General features: G+C 41.3%; 2 protein-coding genes and 1 long non-coding RNA gene across 11 annotated transcripts in view; 2 read left to right on the top strand and 1 right to left on the bottom strand.

The window, feature by feature from the left end:
• LOC135299594 (uncharacterized) overlaps positions 1-12,245 on the top strand; it is a 50,860-nt gene extending 38,615 nt beyond the window's left edge. For 2 of the 3 annotated variants that reach the window (XR_010361557.1, XR_010361559.1), the window contains 2 exons: positions 824-11,006; positions 11,872-12,245. This is a non-coding gene — a long non-coding RNA (uncharacterized LOC135299594). The remainder of the gene's footprint in view (positions 1-823; positions 11,007-11,871) is intronic. The other variant, XR_010361558.1, reaches the window with a different exon arrangement.
• CFAP99 (cilia and flagella associated protein 99) overlaps positions 1-12,723 on the bottom strand; it is a 52,154-nt gene extending 39,431 nt beyond the window's left edge. For 2 of the 3 annotated variants that reach the window (XM_064418861.1, XM_064418863.1), the window contains exons 1-2: positions 12,193-12,463; positions 9,634-9,761 (exon numbers count right to left, since the gene is read on the bottom strand). In XM_064418861.1, the coding sequence (XP_064274931.1) occupies positions 9,634-9,761; positions 12,193-12,448 (384 nt within the window). In that variant the 5' untranslated portion in view covers positions 12,449-12,463. Of the gene's footprint in view, positions 1-9,633; positions 9,762-12,192; positions 12,464-12,567 lie in introns of those variants that run through there. The other variant, XM_064418862.1, reaches the window with a different exon arrangement.
• A 182-nt stretch (positions 12,724-12,905) lies between these two features.
• Positions 12,906-22,233, top strand: part of ZFYVE28 (zinc finger FYVE-type containing 28) — a 145,353-nt gene continuing 136,025 nt past the window's right edge. For 2 of the 5 annotated variants that reach the window (XM_064418876.1, XM_064418878.1), the window contains exon 1: positions 13,196-13,492. In XM_064418876.1, the coding sequence (XP_064274946.1) occupies positions 13,454-13,492 (39 nt within the window). In that variant the 5' untranslated portion in view covers positions 13,196-13,453. Of the gene's footprint in view, positions 12,973-13,195; positions 13,493-22,233 lie in introns of those variants that run through there. The other 3 variants (XM_064418874.1, XM_064418877.1, XM_064418879.1) reach the window with 2 other exon arrangements.

Raw genomic sequence — 22,233 nt, forward strand, 5'->3', positions numbered from 1 at the left:
AAATGTAAAGAATTATGCAGAAGAATTCAGTGTATTTTATCAGGTTGTCATTCAGAGCAAGCGTAATTTTTTTTCACTACTCCTGTTCAAAACCCCAACTTCATTCCTTTTAATTTGTGCATTGTAACCAGGAAAAATGAGGAAAGATTGAAAAAATCTTAAATATACAAAAAAAAAAAAAAGAAAAAAAGAAAAAATAAATGGAAAGTATGTACTCCATCTTGCTAAGCAGGGGGGATTCTTGTGAGACACAGTTCATTCCAAATACACCTTTTATGGATGAAGTTTTATTTAAGTTCTTTATGAAACTAACAAAGAAAACCCAAAAATCTAAGCCCCCACTAAATGATGAAATACATATATATATGTATATGAAATACATATTTTATATATATATATATAGATAGATATAGATATATAATTTGATATGAGATCTCTAAGAATATTTGATATGAGATCTCTAAGAATTTACTAAATAAGGTAAAAGCAAACCTAAATAACTGAATAGCAAAGTCAGAGAGGATGTAGTTCCAGTGAAAGCAGGATTGTGACATTTTGAATCTAAAACAATTGCTCCCTTGAGCAAGTGGTGTTATTTATGAAGAAACTACAGAGAATAGTAGCTCTGTTAATAAACATCATAAAACTGGTCAAGCCTGTTGGAAACAAGCCCAACAGAAACTCTCTCAACTGTCTCTGCTAGAAAGCTAAAATTTCAGTTGTTTTCAAGATCTTTATTAGATCAGAATCTCTGCATTCATGCTCTGTGTAATTTGATATGAAGTGCTATGCCAAACCTGTGCTTTTCAAATGTACTTTGCAGAGGAGGCCAAAAGTAGCCAAACAGGTAACAACAGGACACCACTTGTGCCCAAATAATCTCCTATCCAGTGGAGACTACAGCATAAAAATGCACCTGTGTGTCTACATTTACTCTATTACTCTGAGTTAACAACTCACTCAGAAGTGTTAGGATGAACACAGAAGTTCTTGCTCTTGTTTGCACCTTGAGCAAGAATGTACATAGCCACTACATGGCCTTGAGACAAGCAACAGGGTGACAGGAAGAGCAGCCTGGGGACAGCTGTGCCCCACAACATCAGCACTGGCTGGCAATCCAGAGGACCACAGGACAAAATGTCTTGTCATGAAACATAATCAGCTGAATCAGCTTTCAGCACAAAAAGTACCAAATGTTCTGTTTCTACATGTAAAAATCAAGACAAGTTGAGCAGGCTGCAGCTGTGTCACCTCAGGAAGTGATCTCATCACTACTCACCTAAACAAGACTGGGCAGGAGGAGTGCTTGGACAGGAAATCCCAAAGGTGAGCCAATTGTTGGTTAAGCCCTGCAGATAATCTAGTGACTCAAAACCTGAGCCACTGCTGTAAACCAGTTAGGATACTCTCAGTAGAAAGTGCATTGTGTCCTCTACAAATTCCATCAAGGACATTTACAGTTTATCTGTATATCTGAAATAATAATGGCTTTGGGAGAGTAATGTGTTGGGTAGGGTAATTTCTAGCACTAATTCCTAAATGCATTCTTTCTGTGGGGCTTTGTGCTGTGCTTTGTGTCAGTGGGATCTATTTCAGAGAGCATCAAGTGATCCTGTAATGGTACAGTATGACAGATTGTATGTTTATAGCACCTTTTGTGTGAGGTTTTCAAAACACTTTACTAGCATTAATTGTATTTAATGAGATTGCTTTTGGCTAATATAATTTTTGTACATGCAGGAACTATGGCATGGAGCAGGTAAGAGATTTGCCCCAAGCAACACACTAAGTCATTGGTGCCAACAAGAATTAATAAACACTAATTTGTGAGCATTTATTCTGTCAGAACAACTTTTTACCTTTTTAAGTACATTTTAATCACATATTTTTCTGAAACAATTAACAGTTAGCTAAGTTTGCAAGTATGTCTGAGCCCTTCAGCATAAGGAAGGCCAGATAATTTACAGGTAAAAGTAACACATGCAGTGATCATCTTCTGTTCATTGAATATTAAAAATATCAGAAAACAAAACAGATCTTGAACAGATACAAATATCTGATAGTATTCTCTCTATGGCATCAAAATCCAGCTTTTTCTAAGTGTTTAAGTTGTAAAAAAAACCCTGATTCTGTCTGAATTTATCCTGAATGGTCCTGGTGAAAGAATGTGATTCTTGTCTAATTATGTGCTGATTGATTGGTGTTACCTTCCCCTGTTGGGAAAACCCTAATACCTGTAGCCTGCTTCCATGGATGTATTTTTCCTGCTCTCTGACACACAGCTGTAGCTGGGAATCAGTCAAGTTTCCTCAAGGAGAGAAGAGACTGGGTAAGAAGGGCTTTGAACAAAAACAACTTTCAGCATGGGTTAATACAAGAAATAGCAGGAATTAAATGGAGAAATATCTGCAAAAGGGAAGATTTTTCACCATGGGTGTATCATAATAAGGCTGGGACCTGTTTGAAGGTGCCAGAGAGATCAGAAAAGGAAAGAAAAGCTCTTCTCTCTGGAGTGAGAAAAGGAAAGAAATACCAGCCATGCTCTGTTTGAGACTTCTCAGGCTAAGGATATAATTTAGGTGAAACAAACATTTTAGAAAGAAGATAATATTTGATGAAAAGATAAAATAGCTTTCACCTCCTGAGAGAACTGTGCAATAGTATGTAGTGAACTTGTCTTCTAGGAAGAACGTGCACATTTTGCAGATACAGCCTGATTAGTTTAGAGTGCTTCAGTTATCAGTGCTAGTCCTCTCCAAGGGTCTAATCAAAATGCTGTAAAAATGAAAGAAAATATTCCTACTGACGTCACCAGGGTTTGAATCAGTCACCAGAACCCAGTATTCTTTCTCTCTCAAGTCAGTGGGAAAAACCCCTGGGATCTTTGCACATAAGTAGGAAAATATCCTGCTTCTACTATTCACCATCTATGTTGCAGTCACAAGCCAGTATTTTTCATCTAGAGCAGACAGTGCTGACCAGTGCTGTATTAGGAGATACAGGGAACATTATTTTCCCTTGTACTTAATATTAAACCCCAGAACACTGCAGAAAACTGAAATTCCATCATTTCCTTAGAAAGATCCTAATCTGCCTTTATGTCAGTAACTAAAAAATACAAATTAGACTTCTATAATTTAGTAGGATTTTTATTGCACCAAATCTATCAGTCTTGCATTACATTGTTTTCATGTCTAAACCGATGACTTTTGACATTTGAGGATTTTACTCCCAGTTGAGTAAAATCAGTTGAGTGGGCATGTGTGAGACACAGCTGAACCAGCACAAACGAGAACTCTGAAGAGTTGTGCCAAATCACACCATGTTCTTGTGAAATGGGAAGCTCATAAACATATCTTGCTATCAGCATGAGAGGGATAAAGGAGCAGAACAGTGAATTTGGGGTGGCATTCTGGTTTCACAGAAATAAGCTCTTGTGTAGCTGGGATGTATGTAGGAAAGTCAATATGATGGGTCTGATCCTGCAGCTCTGATTGAGGCAGATAATTCCACTGAAAATGAGGTATGTGCATAGAGAAAGGCACAGACACTGCATGGTAACTCCTGTGTTAAAATCTGTCTCTTGTTATCACAGCCAAAGCTTGATTCTGACAGTCACAAGGAAGAACAATACCTGGGACACTTCACTTAGGTACAAAATTTAATCTTTTTTCAAAATGAACAGATGCAGTCCATTCTTATAAAAGGTCTGATGAAATGACAGCCTTTTGTACAACAGGCACTGGATGAAAGATCTCCTTTGGATATGGATCATTTTTGATAGATTTAAGTGAAGAATGCTTAATAAAAAGAAGGGAGTTTAATACACAGGAATGAAAATATTATCTGGACAGCATCAGTCTGATAAAAAGAAGCATTAAAAAGCATTTAGGAAGATAAACAAGGAGAAGTAATCTGGCCATTCAAATGAAGAACAACAGGAACAGGGTGTAAATTTGAATGTGAATATATAATAATTTAAAGATCTGAGACAGACTAAGGAATTATTTTAAGTTCATGTGTTATTCAGGATAATTCAAATTGAATTCTGTTTTAATAGCAACAAGGTCACAATATTGAAGCAAAAACATTTAACTGGACTTATTTGTTTTTAGGAGATTTGAAGGAATGATTCTTTGTGATTGAAAGTGAGGGTTTGTTTGTTGCAATTAGGAATCATCCATCATACTGCTAATGAATCTGTGGTTTTATTGAAAATATTTGCAGTGAAAAATGAGTCCAATATTATGTAATAAAGATTGTAAATTACAGTACAATAAACATGAAGACTGTAAATAACTAAATTACAACTCAAAGTTCCTGGAAGAACATAAAGTCTGATCACTCACTGAGAACAATAAACAGAAATTCCTTTTATGATGTAAAGTTTACATGTAGCAGAAATAAAATAAAGGGAGTTTAACACCTCTAGACTGATTTTGATCATAACCTTCTAATCTCCCATTATTCAATAATTTAAAATCCTTCCACATTTTATCTCTTTTTTTCTAAAACAAAAGTCTAATAATCAGTGAGTTTTCCTAACTCCACTTTTATACAGAAGCCTGAACTAGGAGTTGGAAGATAGGAACTGAGGTTTTGATGTGTCTTTCTTGCTTCCTGAGTGGCCTGGTAGAGGTCATGTTCTCTCTTGACACCTTGGTTTTAAACACTGACAGCTCCCTGGCACTCAGCAATTTGTTTATGCATTTCCATCACACCAAAAGAACATTCTATCTTTATACATGCAGTGGTTCAGACACACGTGAACTATTGTCCCAGTAATAGTTTACCTTTCTTTAATCTCACTTTCTTTTTTTTTTTGGCATTAATTTTCTGATTTCCTGTTTGTATATTGAAACACTGAGTGGCTGCATAGTGCAAGGAGTGAAAAATGTATCCCCATGGTTATTTGATGTGGTATCTTCTTGATCTACCTCAATTACAAAAATGTAGGGAAAGATGGGTGCTTTTTTCCAGCAGCACACAGGGATTAGGTGTGCAGCCACTGCTGCTGTAAATGAGCTGTGTAAAGCTAAATCCCACATACAGCCAGGAAAAAACCTCTGGAGAGCAGAATCTAATGCCATCATTTCCTACAAATAAACTGCTTTTCTCATGTACACCAATGTATGTACAGGGTAGTGCTGCTACCTTTGGGCAGCCCCTCTGGAATATACTCAGAAGCAGAGTGTACAGCCAAATGTTTGCCAAAGGGATTCTGTCCCAAAGCTTGAAATAAGATTTCCTACACTGAAAGAATATGTTCAGGTGGAATAGGCATTTGAATAAAATTATAAAGATGCATTAAGAAGTTAAAATGATCAAGAGGTTGATTCTGCTTCTGCTGAAGTTAATGGATAACCTCCCATGTTATTTGAGAGGAACAAGTTGAGAGCAGCTCACATGGCCTCACACATGTAACTGATTTTTGACAGGAAGTTGTCATTTTTTCAAGTTTTTACCTAACTATTGGGAAATATTGAGTAGTTTCAAACCAAATGCAGGGAGACAGCTGGGAATGTATTTTCAAAGTGGCACACAGGGGTCAGCAGTGCCTTACAAATTTTGGCCTTTTGGTTTTCTTATAAAAATCCATGCACATTTTGCCAAGTGAAAAATAGCCAGTTGCATGTGTTTTATGTGAATTTAAACTGTAGCAGTGAACTCCCCTGAAGATTCTGTGTGCCCCTACCATGCCCAGTCCTGGGCTAGCAGAACTTCCACTACAATACAGGGTGAGCCTGGGACAAGCCTTGCTGGCTCAGTGTGGGAGCTCAAACTGAGAGAAGAGAGCCTGTCTCACCTGTCTTCTCTGTGGCATTTGCCTCTTTGAAAAGAGAGAGAATTCTCATTTGATTGAGGTACAGTAGAGATTGGAACTGAATGGGCAAGGACTCTGAGGTGAGCAGAACAATACCAAAGAGGTGAGCAGGACTTGCAGCACAGAACAATAGACTGGAACCAACCACTTGAAGAGATGGAACTGGAACAGCTTAAATAAAGAGACCTGGGCAAGTAAACTTGAGGGTAAGAGAAAGGACAGGGATAGAAAAATGACAGAGCATAGAACAGAACTCAGTTTATCCTTCTCTGCCATCCACTCAATAGTTATTAGCAGAGTATTCCAAAACTCTACAGTGCAGCCATTGTGCACTGTCAAAATATTAACATTTCTACACAGCTTTTATGAAAGACCAAAATATGCTATATTTTGACTTTTATTTTAATTATTTATGCAACCTTATGTGCATCTAGAAATTAAAAATAAAATTTGCTGAAGATTGACTATGCTTCGAACTGTTGTCAGCTTTGCAGCAGCAGAGTGAAACCAAAAGAAACCTGTTGGATTTTGATCAGAATACTCAAAAATGACTGATTGTATACTTAGCAAAAGATACAATATGAAAATCTATTAATTCCTTCTTACAGTCATTTGCAAAGCAAGTATATTTTCAACCTGATGGCTTCAACCCAATTTATTTCTTGCCTCTTTCTTATTTTTATACATTCATATTGTAAAGTCCTTCATTTTAAAATACAATTGTTTGCCCACTTTCACTTTTTTCCTGTGCCTCAGTTCACCAGCTATTTTTATGGCTTTAATTTGCAAGGATTCCCACAAGAATGGTCTCCTGCAGTTGGTAAATTGTTGACAAGGATATTTGGATCAAGACAGATTGTGCCTTCCAGACTCCCTCCTGCAGCACTGCATCCAACTTCCTTTCATAACATATTCCCATTTATCATGTACACAAATAAGAACCCTAAACTTCAGCCTAGGATGCTGACCTCACTCTGTGACATTTTCTTCTGGTTGTTGTCAGTTTAATTTCAACAGTGCAAAGACAAAGCTTCAGCACACTCATGCTCCTTCTTTCCTCAGTTATTGGTTCTATTGCCACCCTGTCAGTCAAACCCATAACTCCAGAGGTCATTTTTCATGCAGATTACTCCCCAGGATATCATCACCAGTTTATGTGCACATCTTCTTCACTCTTTTTGAACAGTATATTTCAAATAGTATTTTCCTATCACTTCCTAGCTAAAATTCTAAGGTAGTGTCTCAGAATTTTCTATTTTATTGAAATAAGTGTCTCTGTTGTGGGTTTAACCAACCCAATCTTAGTAAACCAACCATCTGGAATGCTACTGTGAAGTTCATCCTGCTAGTCCAGTGATTTGACCCACTTACTCCACCTACCATCTCACAGTTGATGCTAGCACATAAAACTAAAGCTGCCTGTCAAGATGCTTCACAACTCAGTTCCATTCTGCATTTCATTTCTTACTCTTTACTGATGTCTTTCCCATTTCTGATCAGCCAAGGATGCCCATCCCTTAATTTCCTTTGTTAGATTTCCAAAGGAGTAATTTTGTTTCATTTCAATCAGTTCCTACATATACTTATATTACTCTTAAATCTACTTTATTCTGACAGAAGTTTTGCTCTGCACAATGCCCTTGGCTCCTGGCCGTTCAGGTGACAATGTGTGGCTGTCAGAGGTTCTTATTTTGAGGATCTGGCACTTGACAAGACTGGCATCACTGCAGCCCTGCCAGTGGGGTGCTGAACTCCCTTGAACATGTTCTGGAATGACTTGTGTGTACTCTGTTTTTATTGTGAGGGAAATAATCTAGCCCAAAATTGTTGGTTTCACCAGGAACATCCCCAGCCAGATGAACAACAGGCTAAGGAGGATATTTTATGGAGGCCATCAAAAAGTTGTCAAAGAACTAAACAAGACACCTCAGATCCCTCATTAGAAGGACACAAAGACTCTAAACCAATAAAGATATACATCATGAATGAAACCTCCAGTGTTAACATCTGAATGCACTGTAGGGGGATGGAAAACTATTAAAATAAAAGAACAGAAGATTGTAGAGAAGTCAACTGTGATATACTGCACACATAAGTCAGCAAATAAATAAATATGGAGCTGTGTCTTGTAATTACTTAGATTTGGTCTCTTGGAATCTGACTCTCCTGATTTCTTTTCTGATCAGGAGACAACCTGAGCTTTGCTATTTGTTATGCTGCTGGCATGACACAAACAGGTATGAATCTAGTCTGTGATTTAGAGCCAGGCTGTTAATCAAGATACAAACTGAAGGAAGTTTCTGCATGGATTAGTTAATATTGGCTAAATAGTTAAGTTACCAAGCCTGGGAATCATGTACAAAAATGCTACAATATTTTTAGAATCATATGCTTTTTAAGAAACAGTAAAGAAATAAGTAAGAAATTTTTCATGATGAATTTGATACTAAAACAAAGCTGAATTTTCTATAAACACAGACCTTACTTTTTACTTCCTTTGATAAATCCTGTGTAGCAGGTGTCCAAAAACTAGCCCAGAGAAAGATTGTGGCCCTACTTTGGCCTCAGCTATCCTCCTTGTCCTTCCCCTTCTGAAAGGGTTTATTATGAAACTTTATATTCATATTTCTCTATTAGAGTTACTGGAGTTTTGTCTTTGTACCACTTTTCCTGGGCTGAGAAGAAAAATTATCTGAAGACTCATTTTTATACGCATTTATTTTGGCAGCAGTGGTAACTGAATTTACCTGCTCTCTGCCCAGTGAAAAATGACTATTTTGAAACTGGATCAGTTCCCTGATGCAATTCAGAATATGAATCACAAAGAATTATGCCAGTACTACAAGGCTGGAGGGCAGGAAAGAAGGGGCCTGAGTGGCAACTGTTGGAGAAGGCAAGCACCCAAGGAATGGGTGTGCAGCCACTGCTCAGCCCCAGCTTATCACACCTCCACGGTTTTATATTCTTTTAGTCATTTGTATTTATGCAAAATCAATGCAAAAAACTATCTGACTGGAATAGCAGTGGTTTCTACCTTACTGTCAGAAGGGGAAACGAGCACTGGAGCCTCATGGCAGTGTGGAATCAGGGCTCCAACAATGCCATTTGACAACAATGGCACACAGACAATAGCAGCCTAAACAACATTGCTGTCTTCTATGGTTTGCTAAAGCTGATTCACTCCAGTAGCTGCCTCAGCACAAGTCAGGGTGACACTGAGGACAGGTGACACACTATGGTCAGGAAGGGATGGGAACTGCTTCAGCCAGAACAGATACAAATGGGAAAAACATGGTCTGGTTACTTGCAGTGTTAAATTAGATTCTGATGGCTGGTTTATTGTCACTGTCCTTCTATCCCACTGTTGTGGTGGTCACTTATGTCCTCAAAGCAAGAATACCTGATCCTGTGACTCAGCTTCTGAACTGCACTTGCACATACAAATGGGTGGTGCTGTCAGAAACTTCTGCTTGGAAGGAAGAAAAGAATAAGAATCTTCAAAACAGCTTAGTCAGAAGTGGAACAGAAGTTTTCCTATGACTATCTCATCAATTTTAGAAGGTTGTTGCTTTTTCTTTTTTCCCCTTCCTCTTGTTGCTATCCAAGCAGTTTTTCAGCCTCTCTGATCTTTACTGCCTTGTTTTCTGGTGATAACCATAAGAAATTTGGACTTTACTCATGAACGAAAAATGTCACTGTAAGGGAAATCAATGAAAATTACAACAACATTGTAGAAAACAGATACCTTTGCATTTAAAATCACACAGTAACAAAGTAAACTGTGTAAGATCAAACAAAACTTAATATACCTGCAACAACACAGCTGATTCATTCAAGAAATCCTCCACACTCTGATTCTCAGGGTTAAACTTGTTAAGCTGTTGCACTATTAGTGCAATAAGTTCTCTGTGGCTGACCATCTTCACCATGGAGAATCCTATAAATACAGAAAATCATTATTTTTTTGTGCCTCCTTCAGCTGTGGCATAATGCATGGTGATAGGCTCATACAGAAGTCACACTGCAGTAATGTGGAAGAGAACATTTAGGTCAAACTTTCAAAATCACAGTTACTCAGAACAGCTGACAGGAGAAATGAAAATACAGTACAAACGTTGAGAAAATAGAAGACAAAATTACATATTGCAAAAATCTCAAAATATCTTAAGGATAAATGTTACTGTACCAAGTTAATTGACAAAATATAATTAAAGATAATATAGAAAAAAGCATGGATTTTTGCCTGTGTGCATACAGGTCCTACTTAACACACTGCTCTTCTCAGTGAGATGCATCAGAAAGCAAAATTTTAGTCTTAAATTTCATCACATGTTGCTGTAAACAGCCTGTTTTTCCAAATCAACAAAAGAACAGGAACAGAGAGGAATTATAAGGAAGCAGTGACTGTTGGTCAGCAGGCTGGGCCATGATCACAGCATTTCAGGGGTCTGGGCCACTGCCAAGGCCTCCGAAGGCACAGCAGTGGAGTATTTATGTTTGATGCTTTGCTTGTGAAATGACTGGATTTTGGCTATCTCAAATGAAGCCTTACCCATATGTCTGAGAATGTGTAGGACCTTTTACCTCGATTTTAATGTTCAGATGACAAGAACTATAATGCATTTTTTCCTACACACACATGTCATTGTGTATGAAAGACCAATGACAGCAATTATCAGGCCTGAAAGTCATTAAGCTGGTTTATTAATGGGAAAAAATGAGAATAAAAGTAACTTTCCATGGTGAAAATAAAAATGTAATTTTGAAAATAATTCTTGTATTTTACATATCATCATATTTTGATGTCAGAAAAGAATGCCTGATCCAGATGATTCATTCCCACTGTTGTAAACATAATTCATTTCTTGCTTTTAAATACTGTGATAACATTTCCAGACACAGTGGTATTGTACTCTGCCTTTCAGCACCGTCTTACTCAATAATTGCCTAAATAGCACTTTTCATTACTAATCTCAAAGAAATGAAAAAAAGAGTTTGTCTGTGATTATGTTCAATATATCTATTTAGGTACCTGTTATGATCAAGACAAAATGTCCAAATAAAAAAAAAGCCCAGCAAAACAGGGTTGGATTATGACAAGGGATGGCAAATACAGAAAGAGGCACCACTGTGCAAGGGAATCTCTGTTACTCCACTCCTCTGAGAGTAATTTGTTTCTCAGGTAAGAACCTGCCAGGGTTCTTGCACTCACAAGGGATTTTGGATAAGCGAGTGAGAAATACCTGTGTACTTCAGACTGAGTCATAATTCAGGCTCCAACAGCTCTGCCAGTAACAAATGCTTTTTCTTCTGGCATACCAGTAAGAAATTTGAGCTCTCCTGCTCTGATATGCACGCCTCCCCCCAAATAACAATCATTAAACCCCAAAACTAGAATGTGAAAATGAAGATGTGTAGTAATACCTTTGGATCTCTGAACATACAGGGGTTCTTAACAGAAAGGACCCCTCTTCTAATTAAAGAAGCTGCTATTATTCTTGTCAGTGTTTTAAAACATACACATCAGGAATAAAATGCTTTTGGTATGACATGCATCCTTATTTTCACACAATCGATTAGAAAATGACTCCAATTATTATGTATAAAAATGATATAAATTTGTACTGTGTATAAAATGGCAGAAATTTTCTTCCATTATCTGCTGTAGATTTTAGTTAAAGGAGGTGAGAACCTGACTTAACCTTATTTTACAGTGGAGCTTGGAGATATTTTGAAAGCAATTACATAAGATAAAAGAGTGGCCACAATTGTAGGAAATGGCTTCAATGACCTGAAAGGTTCTTTCAGGTTTTACATCTGCTGCCACGTTCCTGGCCTAGAAAGACTGTGACTGCATTTCCTGTAATGAAAGCTGTCCTTCTTAAAAAGAGCTGAACTAAGCCTCCCTGCAAAATTCACACAGATCAGATGGAAAATGTCCACTTTGAGGATCTTAATTTTAATTTTCATGTGTTTCAATGCTTTGCATACCTACTGCAACTGTTTTCCTTAACATGACATGGTATTTTTTATCTCTTATCTTGCAGAACTCCACAATTACAGAATCACAGAACTTCTAGGTTGGAAGAGACCTTTAAGATCATCGAGTCCAACCCATGTTGTAACACCTCAACTAGATCATGGCACCGAGTGCCACATCCAGTCTTTTTTTTAAACACATCCAGGGATGGTGACTCCACCACCTCCCTGGGCAGATGATTCCAGTGTTTGACCACTCTTTCTGTGAAAAGCTTCCTCCTTAAGTCTAGCCTGTAAATTAAATAGTTATTGCACAAAACCTTCTGCAAATAAGTTGTGCTATGTTTATGAGGTGGGTTAGCAAATGGACGCCAAGGCTGGCTACTTGCCCAAAATTTCAGGGAGCAAATCCCAGCAACCCCGTCCACAGTGGTTACAGTGGAAATGATGAACACCTGATGAACATGAACGCTGACGGAGGGCAGGTTTAGACGGGATGTTAGGGAGGAATTGTTCCCGGTGAGGCGGGCAGGCCCTGGCACAGGGCGCCCGAGCAGTGCCCCAGGCCGGGAGCAGCCCGGGACAGTGAAGGGGTCCCTGCCCACGGCACGGATGAGCCTCACGGATCCTTCCTACCCCAACCATTCTGTGGTTCTGTGGTTGTGTGAAAATAAAGGGACGAAGGAGCCACGAGCCGGCCCGGGGCTCCCGCCACTCGCACGCATCGGGAATTGCACCCGGCTCCGTCCGGAGGTGTCACGTACGGCCACATCTGCCTTGCACCGCCGCTGCCGCTCCCGCCGCCGGCTGTCCCCGCCGCTGCCGCTCCTGTTCCCGGCTGTTCCCGGCGCTCCCCATCCCGCTCCCGGCGCTCCCGCCGGGCCCGTGCCGTCCGTGTCCCGCCGCGCTCCCTCCAGCCGCAGGAGCGCCGTTGCCAGGGAGCGCGAGGGCTGCTGGGAGCTGTAGTCCCGCTGCGAGCGCGCCTCAGTGTTGCGAAACGGCGCGGCCGGGGACCCGGAACTACACGAATGGGGAAACAAGATGGCGGCGGTTGTTTGCCGCCGTTGCCAAGGAGCCAGTGCCACACCTCCGCGGTGTTTCCGCTCACGGGCCGCCAGCGGTCGGTGACGCGCCGGTTGCCGGAGCACGGGCAGCGCTGGCGGGCGCAGGTAGAGCCTGCAATTCACGAAAAATACAACTCCCGGCAGCCACTGCAACAAGGCGGTCGCCGGGGCGTGGCCTGCGCGGCACGCGGTCTCCCCGCCCCCTTCGCGTGTTACGCAAATGAGCAGCCGGGTGGGCGGGGCGACTGCCCTGGCCCGCCCCGCGCCACCACCCGATGGGGTGGGGAGGGGCGGGCGCGGGGGCGGTGTCGCGCATGCGCGGTGGGGCGGCGCTGCCGCCGGCCGCGCAATGTTTTGGGGGCGGTCGGGGCGGCGCGGAGCCGCCGGACGGTCCCTGCGCTGACGGGAGCGCCCGCCGGCCGCTCCGCGGGACGAGGCGGCGCAGCGGGAGCAGAGCGCGACCCGGCGGAGCCTCCCGGCGAGGGGCACGGCTCGCCTGCCTCGGTCCTGCGAGCGGCGCGGGCGGGGAGCCGGCAGCTCCCGCGGCGGCAGCGGCGGCGGCAGCGGGGTGCCGGCGGCCGCGGTGATGATGAACAGGTTCAGAAAGTGGCTGTACAAACCCAAGGCAAGTTGCGAGGAGCCGCCGCTGCCCGCGGGCACCGTCACCCCGCGGGCGCAAGTCGGGACGCGGTTCCCGGCGGCTCCGCGGCCGTGAGGCGCCGTGTGGGGCGAGCGGAGCCCGCGGGCGCTGCGCGGCGCCGGGGCCGCGCTCGGAGCGCGGAGCGGGAGCGGCTCGGAGCGCGGAGCGGGAGCGGCTCGGAGCGCGGAGCGGGAGCGGCTCGGAGCGCGGAGCGCGGCGCCCGCTGCGGCGGGGCATGACAAAGCAGGGCGGCCGCCGCGGGGCTGCTCCCGCCCGGGGCTCTGCCCCGCTCCGCCGAGCTGCCGCCGTGCCCGGGCAGCGCTCCCGGAGCTGTGCGGGCGCTCCCGTTGTGCCATTAGCGCTGTGCGTGTGCGCCTGGGAACTTCGTAAGTTGGGGGATTTATTGGAAGGTGCTCTGTAGGTGAGTGTTTTGTGCCCTTCTCGCTTTGAAATTCTTGGAAGGAGTCCAAGAATCGCAGTTTGCTTTGCAGTGAAATTATCATCTTCTGGCTCGAGTTAAGTAACAACTGTCTGGAGGGTGATCTTGTCTGGCGTGTGATGTTCGGCTCGTAAATCAAGGACATGACTGGTTTTGAACATCTATGGCATCTTTTTCTTGTCCAGGCATTACAGCAGTCAGTACAGTTATTCACTTTCTGAAGTGTTTGATTTAATTGTGGTTCCTGTTGGTCACTGTCAGTCGTTTTTTCCTATGCTTTACTGTCAGTGTTGGGTCTCGGTTTGTAAACCTTCCATGTACTCAGTTATTTGGGCTGAATTATGGCCAGTGTGTTGCAGTGAAAAAATAATAAAAAAACTGAGGTGATGCTGCAAAATAAAAGTTCATATTATGCTGGCTTTAGGGATTTTACATGTAGTCCTAACTCTTGAGTACTGCTGAGCACTTAATTGTCAGGTATTGTTGCTAATAACTGCAAGGGAAATAATATAGAGATTTAGTAACCAAAAATACAGTAATAAGTTATGGATAACTTTCATTGAATTTTCTTATTTTTATGTGTTTTATACTAGGGAAGAATAGTTGATGATCAAAAAGAAAAACTGGTAATCTTAAATGCAGGGGAAATCATTGTGAATATAGCTTTCCCACTGTTTTTTTAAAGAGAACTCATTAGACTTCACCTTGTTTTTCTTTCTAGTGGAGATTTTATCTTTTTGTGATAAAACTTGTTTTTTGGTATACTATCCCTTTGTTGTAAGGTGTGTGTTGGGCATTCAGGGTCTGTATCAAGCAATGTATACTTAAAAGTTCTGTGGGACTTCTCCGGGTGAAGGAACTTTTCACGCCTGTTGCATGACCCTGGGCCTCATAAATCAGGAGCACCCATGGCTGTTGGTTTAGAACCAGCACCACTGCTTTTTGTTGTGTGTTTGTACCTTCTTTGCCAGCAGCTTTTCTTAATTTCAGTAGCTTACAGCACCATTTTTGTTCTGGTATTCACAATGGCGAATTGCAAGAGCGTCAGAAAAAGGCATTTTTCCTGGTGTGCCTGTTGAGTGGGTGTGGATGGTGTCATTAAATGCACAGAGGTTTGAATGGCACTTCTTTTATAGAGGGTGGGACCGAGGATCTCACATGTGGAGACTGTACCTTTCCTGGCTGTATTGCTTGCTTTTCTAGTTAAAGGAATTTGCAAGGATTCCTTCCCAAAAGATCAGTGGGTTCCAGGGTCTGTTTTGAATGTAATGCATTTTGAAGAGGGCTTTGCTGTGTATTTATTCTGGTGGGGGCTCTCAGATCTCAGGACTGACGTTACTTGTAACCCTCTGTTAGGTGCTATGGGCTCCAGGTGCATTTTATCAGGTGGGTTTTGCTACTCCCAGTGATAGGGAATATTTTTTTCTGAAGTATTCCAGGTCCTGCTGTCATGTAATAGGACTTCTGCATGGCAGCAGATTTTCATACCACTGGATGTTTGGCCCAGAGCTTTATTGGCCATTCAGAGGTACTTTTGTAGGTGAGGAGTGGGTTGACATAAGAGTGCAGCAAATTCATAGTACAGCCTGCTCAGAAACCTGAGTATGTGGTTTAGCTTAATCCTGGGGGAACTATTTCATAATTCATCCCTGAAAAATCACGGCCCCAAAACATGTAAATTAATTCAGCTTAATCTTTTTAAATGGTAGAGACAAGGAAATGGAATAGCGGAGTGCATAACAAGGTGGAATCACCAAAGTCTGGGGGTAATCATCAGTTACTGCAAGATGCAGGACCTGCACCCAGGCAAGGATATTTACTTGGTAACTGCTGCTCTGTTTGAACATAGCAGGAATGGCAGAGAAAATGTGGGTGTAGGAAGTGGAGAGTCTTGACTAATGTTGCAAGCGTGTCACGAGAGCAGCACGACTTCCCAAGATCCTTGTTCAGTCAGTGCTCTTCCTGCCCAGCTCTGTTCCTCAGGTATGCTGATCTGCCAGATTCTAATAAACCAGATCAAATGCCACTGGTGGAGGTAACCAGAGAATGAAATAAATAGCAGTGACGTGATCTGTGGAGCTGCTGGGAGGCAGACTTTCAACTGATGTATTGGAGACAGAGCAGAGACAAGATTTTGTTTCCAGCCTCCTGTGCCACATTGATTGTTGTTTAATTTTTAAAATGTTGTCTGTAATATGTGTTTTGCTTTTGGGGACTGTGGATTCAATGCGTTTTTAAGTGTTTGGAGAGAGGATGGTGTTTGCCTCTGAGCATTTTGGCAGAGGGGTGAATTGAAGCAGTGGTGTTCTCAAATTGCAGCACGTCGTGGAGCAATAGTTACTCTGTTTGACCTCCTCAGGACACTGCAGGCTTCCCAGACATCACCACTTTCCTGAGACAAAAGAATGACCCTGTCTAAATCAAGATATTTGTCTGTGTGCACAGCTATAATAGAAATGTTCCCTGCCACTTCAGGGAATTTCTTATCTTGTACCTGCTGGAGCATTCCACAGGTGTCCGGTCAGAGCCTGCTCCCAGGCAGATCTGAGCGCCCAGCCAAAATACAAAACTGGGCTGGCTTTGCAGAGAGTTCAAATGCATTTGATGTCCAAAGGATTCAGAATAATATCTGTGAATGCTGCTGCTTAAATCTGGAGACTAGCTTGAAAAATGCGTGGGTAACTAGCTCACAGGGGTACCTGCTTTGAATTGAGCTCATGTTTATTGATATTTTGAAATAGCTGCTTTGTGTATGATGGGGGGGAAAAAGTGTCCCTAACCACAACTTGAATATGTTTTTTACTCTGTTTAACATAACAGACTGAAACATCTTCAGTGTGTGTTTATTTTTCATATTTTTATTTCAAAAATATTGCTTATTTGGTGTTTATATCTCTGCATTTTTTTGCTCCTCACTTCTTTCACATAGTAAATGTTAAGTTCTAGTAGTTAAGGTAAAGAATTTATGTTCCTGTAATTCAGTCCAAATTTGTAGTTGTCGGTAGTGAAGCTACTGCTTTGTGAATGCCTGGCCCCAGTTAAAGGATGCTAACAACATATACATAAAGTCTGGAGGTTTTTTTGGTGTGGTTTTTAACACCCCTCTCCTCTAAGAATGACCAAAGTGCCCTCAGTGCCTGTTTTAAATCAAAGGCTGTCTAACTCCCATGGGGATGTGAAGGTGGGTTTAAGGAAATGGCCCCAACTTGTCACTAAGTGTTCACTCCTGGCTACAAGTGGGCGCTCAGCACAGCCCTTTCACACCCTGCAGAGGCTGAGCATCTTCTGCCCCTGGAGTGCTTGAGGGGCTGAGAATTGTAGCTGCTTTCTTCCCGAGTGTTTGTTCTGAAATACTGTTCATGGGTTTCTTACGTCTGATAATGACTTTCTGCAGCTAGATACATCTTCAAGAGGTTCTTGCTGCCTGTTACGTGTGTCTCCAGTGGTGCTCTGTGAGCAGAAATAGCATTTAGGGATAAGTGTACTTGGAGAAGCCTTGTTGCTATGTCTGTGCATAGTGCCTTTTTCTTACCTTTTTTAAGGTTCTTCTTAGCTATATTTCTATGAAAGTCAGCCATAGTTAGTAATAATTGTTGCTACTAATAGTTGTTACAGTACTTAGAACAGTAGATAGGTATGCTAATTAAAAAAAAGGCTTAATTGATGGTAAAAGAGTATCTTGGAGCAAGCAAGATGAAGAGAGTATGCCTAGCGAATCTAGAGCAATCACTTAAAGTAGAAAAGTGAGAGCCAGTGGCAAGACTCAGAAATAGCCAAATAACCTCTATGAGGTTCTGTATTACTTTGCACAAGGAGATGTGCTAAAAAAAAGGAAGAAAAAAAGTCCTAGGTGAATGTTGAACATCAAAAACTTCACAAAGAATATTTCTCAGCAACCTTGTCAGGGTTGCTTAGTGGCAGAGCTGACTCCAAAAAGTGAAAGATGGGAAATATAATAGGAAATAGCCGATGTGGTTTTTTTTTAATAGTATGAGAAGAAACACGTTTGCAGGATTTTTTGTAGGAAAAGACTGTAAGTAGAAAAAGGGATTTTAAATATGACTAGAAGTTCATTAGAAGAATGGAAGGTAGTAAAAAAGTACACAGTTAACTGTGCTTAACATAATGCAAAAAGCATTTTTAAAATTGGGTCAGTAGAATGAGATGCAGGAGGAGAGAGAATTATTTTGAGCAGCATTTAGATGGATGGAAATGGTCAGAAATGAAAAAGGACAAAGCTGCTGGAATTGCCAAGCAACTATTGATACTAGTTTGGGGGAGTGAATAAAAAAGGAAGGATGATTTCCCAGTGATAGATGGAAAGCAGCTGGCATCTTACTTTAGCTATGATTTCCAAATCTTAAAAGGTTTGCTGTTCACAGAAGAGAATTAGAGTGAGTTTATTCTTGGGAAAAATGTCTTACAGTGAAGAGTGAAAGAACAGGTAAATGCTATTTATAACTTACTTTCATTTGACTGGTGCCATACAGTATTCAAAACCTTTGGGCACAGTAGTCTGTGAACAAAATTTATTATTTAGTGTAATATTTATATTAGCAGCTAATGACTTTCCAAGACAGAAGATTGAGGAGTTTTTCTTACTTGAGAAAACAGCTGTTACTGGGTTTTTGAAAAGTCACTGTTTTAATGATCAGCTCTTTGATCTCACTTATCTTTGTAATTATTCTTGTTGCCCCTCTCTGATCAGAGTCTGCAGCTATTTAACTACATTAATCAGTGTTATTGATAACAATCCTGAGGAAGGCAACTTATAAATCATCATGCATTATTCAGAGTTTTGCATATTGAATTGCTTCATTTTAGAAGCACCATCTAGTGGTTTGAACACAAGTGTGGGAGCTAATAATTCTTTGCTGATGTATTGTAGCACTGCAGCTAAATCAAGACAATTACCTGCACTCATATTGTTTTTAGCCTTGGTTTACCTGTAGCTGAAAAAGGGAAGGAGGCCACTATTGCAATTGTCTAAGAGAATTGCTTGTTTGTTTTTAATTACTCTGATGTGAAATGTATTTGTACCTTGTGAAATTATTTTTTGATGTGGATTGCTGTGAGCAGAATCATAATACATCAGATCCCAAGATCCATCTAGCCTGGTGTGATGTCCCTTTCTCTGTCCTGCAGCAGATGCCTAGGGACAACAAAGAGATGAATGGAAACTGCTGTTTCCTCTGGGCTCTTTTAAAACATTTGGTAGTCTGCAGCATAGGAGTTTGTTGAGCTACAGATTGTGCTCTTATGATTCAACAGCTCATGAAGTTGTTTCTTTTAAATGACTAATAATGTTTCAATTAATTCATATTTCTGGTCTCCATGACTGCTGGGTTCTCAGTGCTTAAAGCTGAGTTTGATTCCAGAGGAGTAAACATTTTCTTTAGAACGTTTTCAAACAGCCAGTGGTTGTTGCCTAATGTGTCCCTTGTCCTGCAGACTCAACTTGTGTTGTTTCTCCAGGAAACCTGATTTGGATGTTTAGATTCTGTTGTTCTCTTCCCACAATGTGATGGTGCTTAACAGAATTTACAAATTACTTCTTAGAAATCACGATGCATTTGTCCTAGGTTATTTTAGAGGAATGACAAAAAAACTCCCACTAAGAACATCCTCAACACTGGATCACAGTAGAGCACTTTCTTACTGAACTAGCTGAAAAATAAACAGTGCAAATGCTGTTGATGTGCTGCATTTAACTGCTTTAATAGTTACGATGATCTACTTTCCTGGCAGTTGTGCTGGCAACATTGACTTAAATTAATTCAGTAAAACTATTTTTGAATAATGGTGTTAAAAATAAATTAATTGAAGGCTGTGTATGTTTATTTGGCTCACATTTGAAGACTGACCCACCTTCATAGTGCTTGTGAAAGAGCAAGTTTCTCCAGCTTGGTTCTTTTACTGGAGGATGATGCTAAATTTGAGTTTATTTAATTTGAGAATTACCTGTTCTCAGCTGAGTCTTTGTTTTCATCTGGAACGTACTAAATATTCCAACTGTTCATTGTATCTCAAATGACAGGCTGGGATCACTGGTGTAATGGCCATGTGCCCCCTGCTTGCATTCAGGGGGTGAGCTGCTGCATTCCATGCTGGCTGAGGCTCTTGAATCCTATAAACTCGAGCTGCTCCTAAGTCAGCTAAAGCAGAGCACTTAGCCTGGCTCTGCTGGACAGCTCAGTGTAATAGGATATGGTTTTCCTTGGGGGCAGTGTCAGCTGCCTGCTTCTTGAAAACAGGTGAGTGACAGAAGTGGTAATGCATTTTCTAGAAGTCTAGATTTAGGGTGGAGCAAATAATGAGGGTTTTTTGGGAGATAGAATGTTTGGACAATTTAAATATAATGTATTCCTGGCTCAGTATGCCTTGCTGGAGTGACCGTAAGGTCTTGATGTTATTTATTTGTTTTGCTGATGAGGGTCAGACATACAACATCCTGTTTGTCTGTTCTACCCTGCAGCCTGCAGGGTTTTCCTGCTTGTCACTCCAGTAGTCAGTGCCTTCTTTGCATTACTATTTAGGCCTCTAGCCTGACAATTCCTCTTCACCTTCCTGATCCCATAGATGGTGATTTTTTCCTCTGGTCCCTCTACACATTCACCACCCTCTGCTCCATTGCTCTTACTGCTTTTGATACTGTTTAGGAATAAGATGCCCTGAAAAGCTGATAAACAGGAGCTGAGTTGTGCCTCCACTTTGCTTAGTCTTGGTAGGCCATAAGCTTCTTTTTCTTCTCTTGTAGGGTCTTTATTCATACCTGATAGTCATTCAGAATGAATAATGTGAGAGTGGACATCACATCAGTACTGGGTACATCATTCTGTGTGAATGAAAGAAAGGGAAGCAAATGAGGGAAAAAACTGGAGGAGACAGGTGAAGAAGATGGGGTTCAAGAAAAGATTTGGCATAGAAATGGAAGAAAAATAGTTTGAGAGAGGAAAAAGGGAGGATGACTCTCCTACTCTTTCAAAATGCCTGCTCTTTATTTTGTAATGTAACACAGGTTAATTTAAGTCAGGGTGATGTTTATGCTGGAATGTGTTAATTCCTGTCATCAAGTGGCACTTTGATCTCTGAGAATCATAGGTGGCTGAGGCTAAACTAACCGGATGCTCAGGGTGCTCTGTATTTCTGCTTTGCATTCTTCCAATTCTCACCTTCCTTTGTAGCCTTTTAATCTAGGAAACATTTCCTGACATTCTGAAGTTCATCAGATGGTCAAAACTACAGTTTTTTTAGGTTGTTTCCTGCCAAGAAATCACCTGAGCTTGAAAGGGGTCTTGAGTGTTTGTCCAGAAATGGGTTTTGGATGTTTGTCATCTAATAAACTTTTTTACCAATGGTGTGGGCTCTCATAGTAATGTCTCTTTGTCCAATTCTCCTTCTGTAAGCACCAATCTCCAGGCAGAAATTTTACCTTTCTCTGTTGGTCCAGTTGTTGAAGTCTGTGTGCTCTTAGCATACAAATGAGAACATAGCAGCATTCTTCCTGTAAAACCTTCCAAATCCTCTCAAAGCACTGTCTGCTTTTCACTTTACTTTCAAGATGTGTATACAGAGAGTGGATGTCTGCATTGCTAGATATTTAATGGGTTTTTTTCCTAAGTTTTTTTTTTTTTTTTTGGAAAGCTGGACCAGGACATCTGGTCTAGTCAGCAGCCTAACAAAAATGTCTTGATGGTGTTGATATCATTTTGTGGTGCAGGATGGATGGAAGCCCTTACAGAATAAGGAGGAGTTAGTGTGATGTAAGGAACTGACAAAAATGGAAAGGGCCTTCAGATCTCATCTGGAACCTGTGATTTATTTTGCTCTGTGTTTTAAGGAATCTTGCAGGTCCTCACCAAGCTGTAAGAGATGGAGTGGGAATGGCAGCTAGGATTTTCTGTGTCCCTTGGTGATGAGTGGTGGTTACAGGAGGTCCTGTAAGGACGTGTGGTGCTGTGGGTGCTTATTGCAAGTGCACACCCAGGCCTTGTTTGTGTGGCTGTGAAGATGGATTCGTTTTGCAGTGATTTTTCTTTAAGTCTCTTTCTCTTTGATATGAATGTTCATGGTGGAGAGTTTGGCTGGATCTAGAGGTTTGTTTTCAAGACCATAGGTTAGCAGTGTGTTCTTTCGAGGAATGATCTTCCTGTGCACTGCACAGCTATCTTACTTTTTTTTTGTAAAAAGTTGAGCATAAGGAAGTTATGTCATGATCAGCAGGAAATAATTGGAAGAGGCCTTATGTTAAAAAATGCTGATTGTGCACTGACAGGTGCTCACTGCT

The sequence above is a fragment of the Passer domesticus genome, chromosome 4, assembly GCF_036417665.1.
Source record: "Passer domesticus isolate bPasDom1 chromosome 4, bPasDom1.hap1, whole genome shotgun sequence".
Taxonomy (NCBI): domain Eukaryota; kingdom Metazoa; phylum Chordata; class Aves; order Passeriformes; family Passeridae; genus Passer; species Passer domesticus.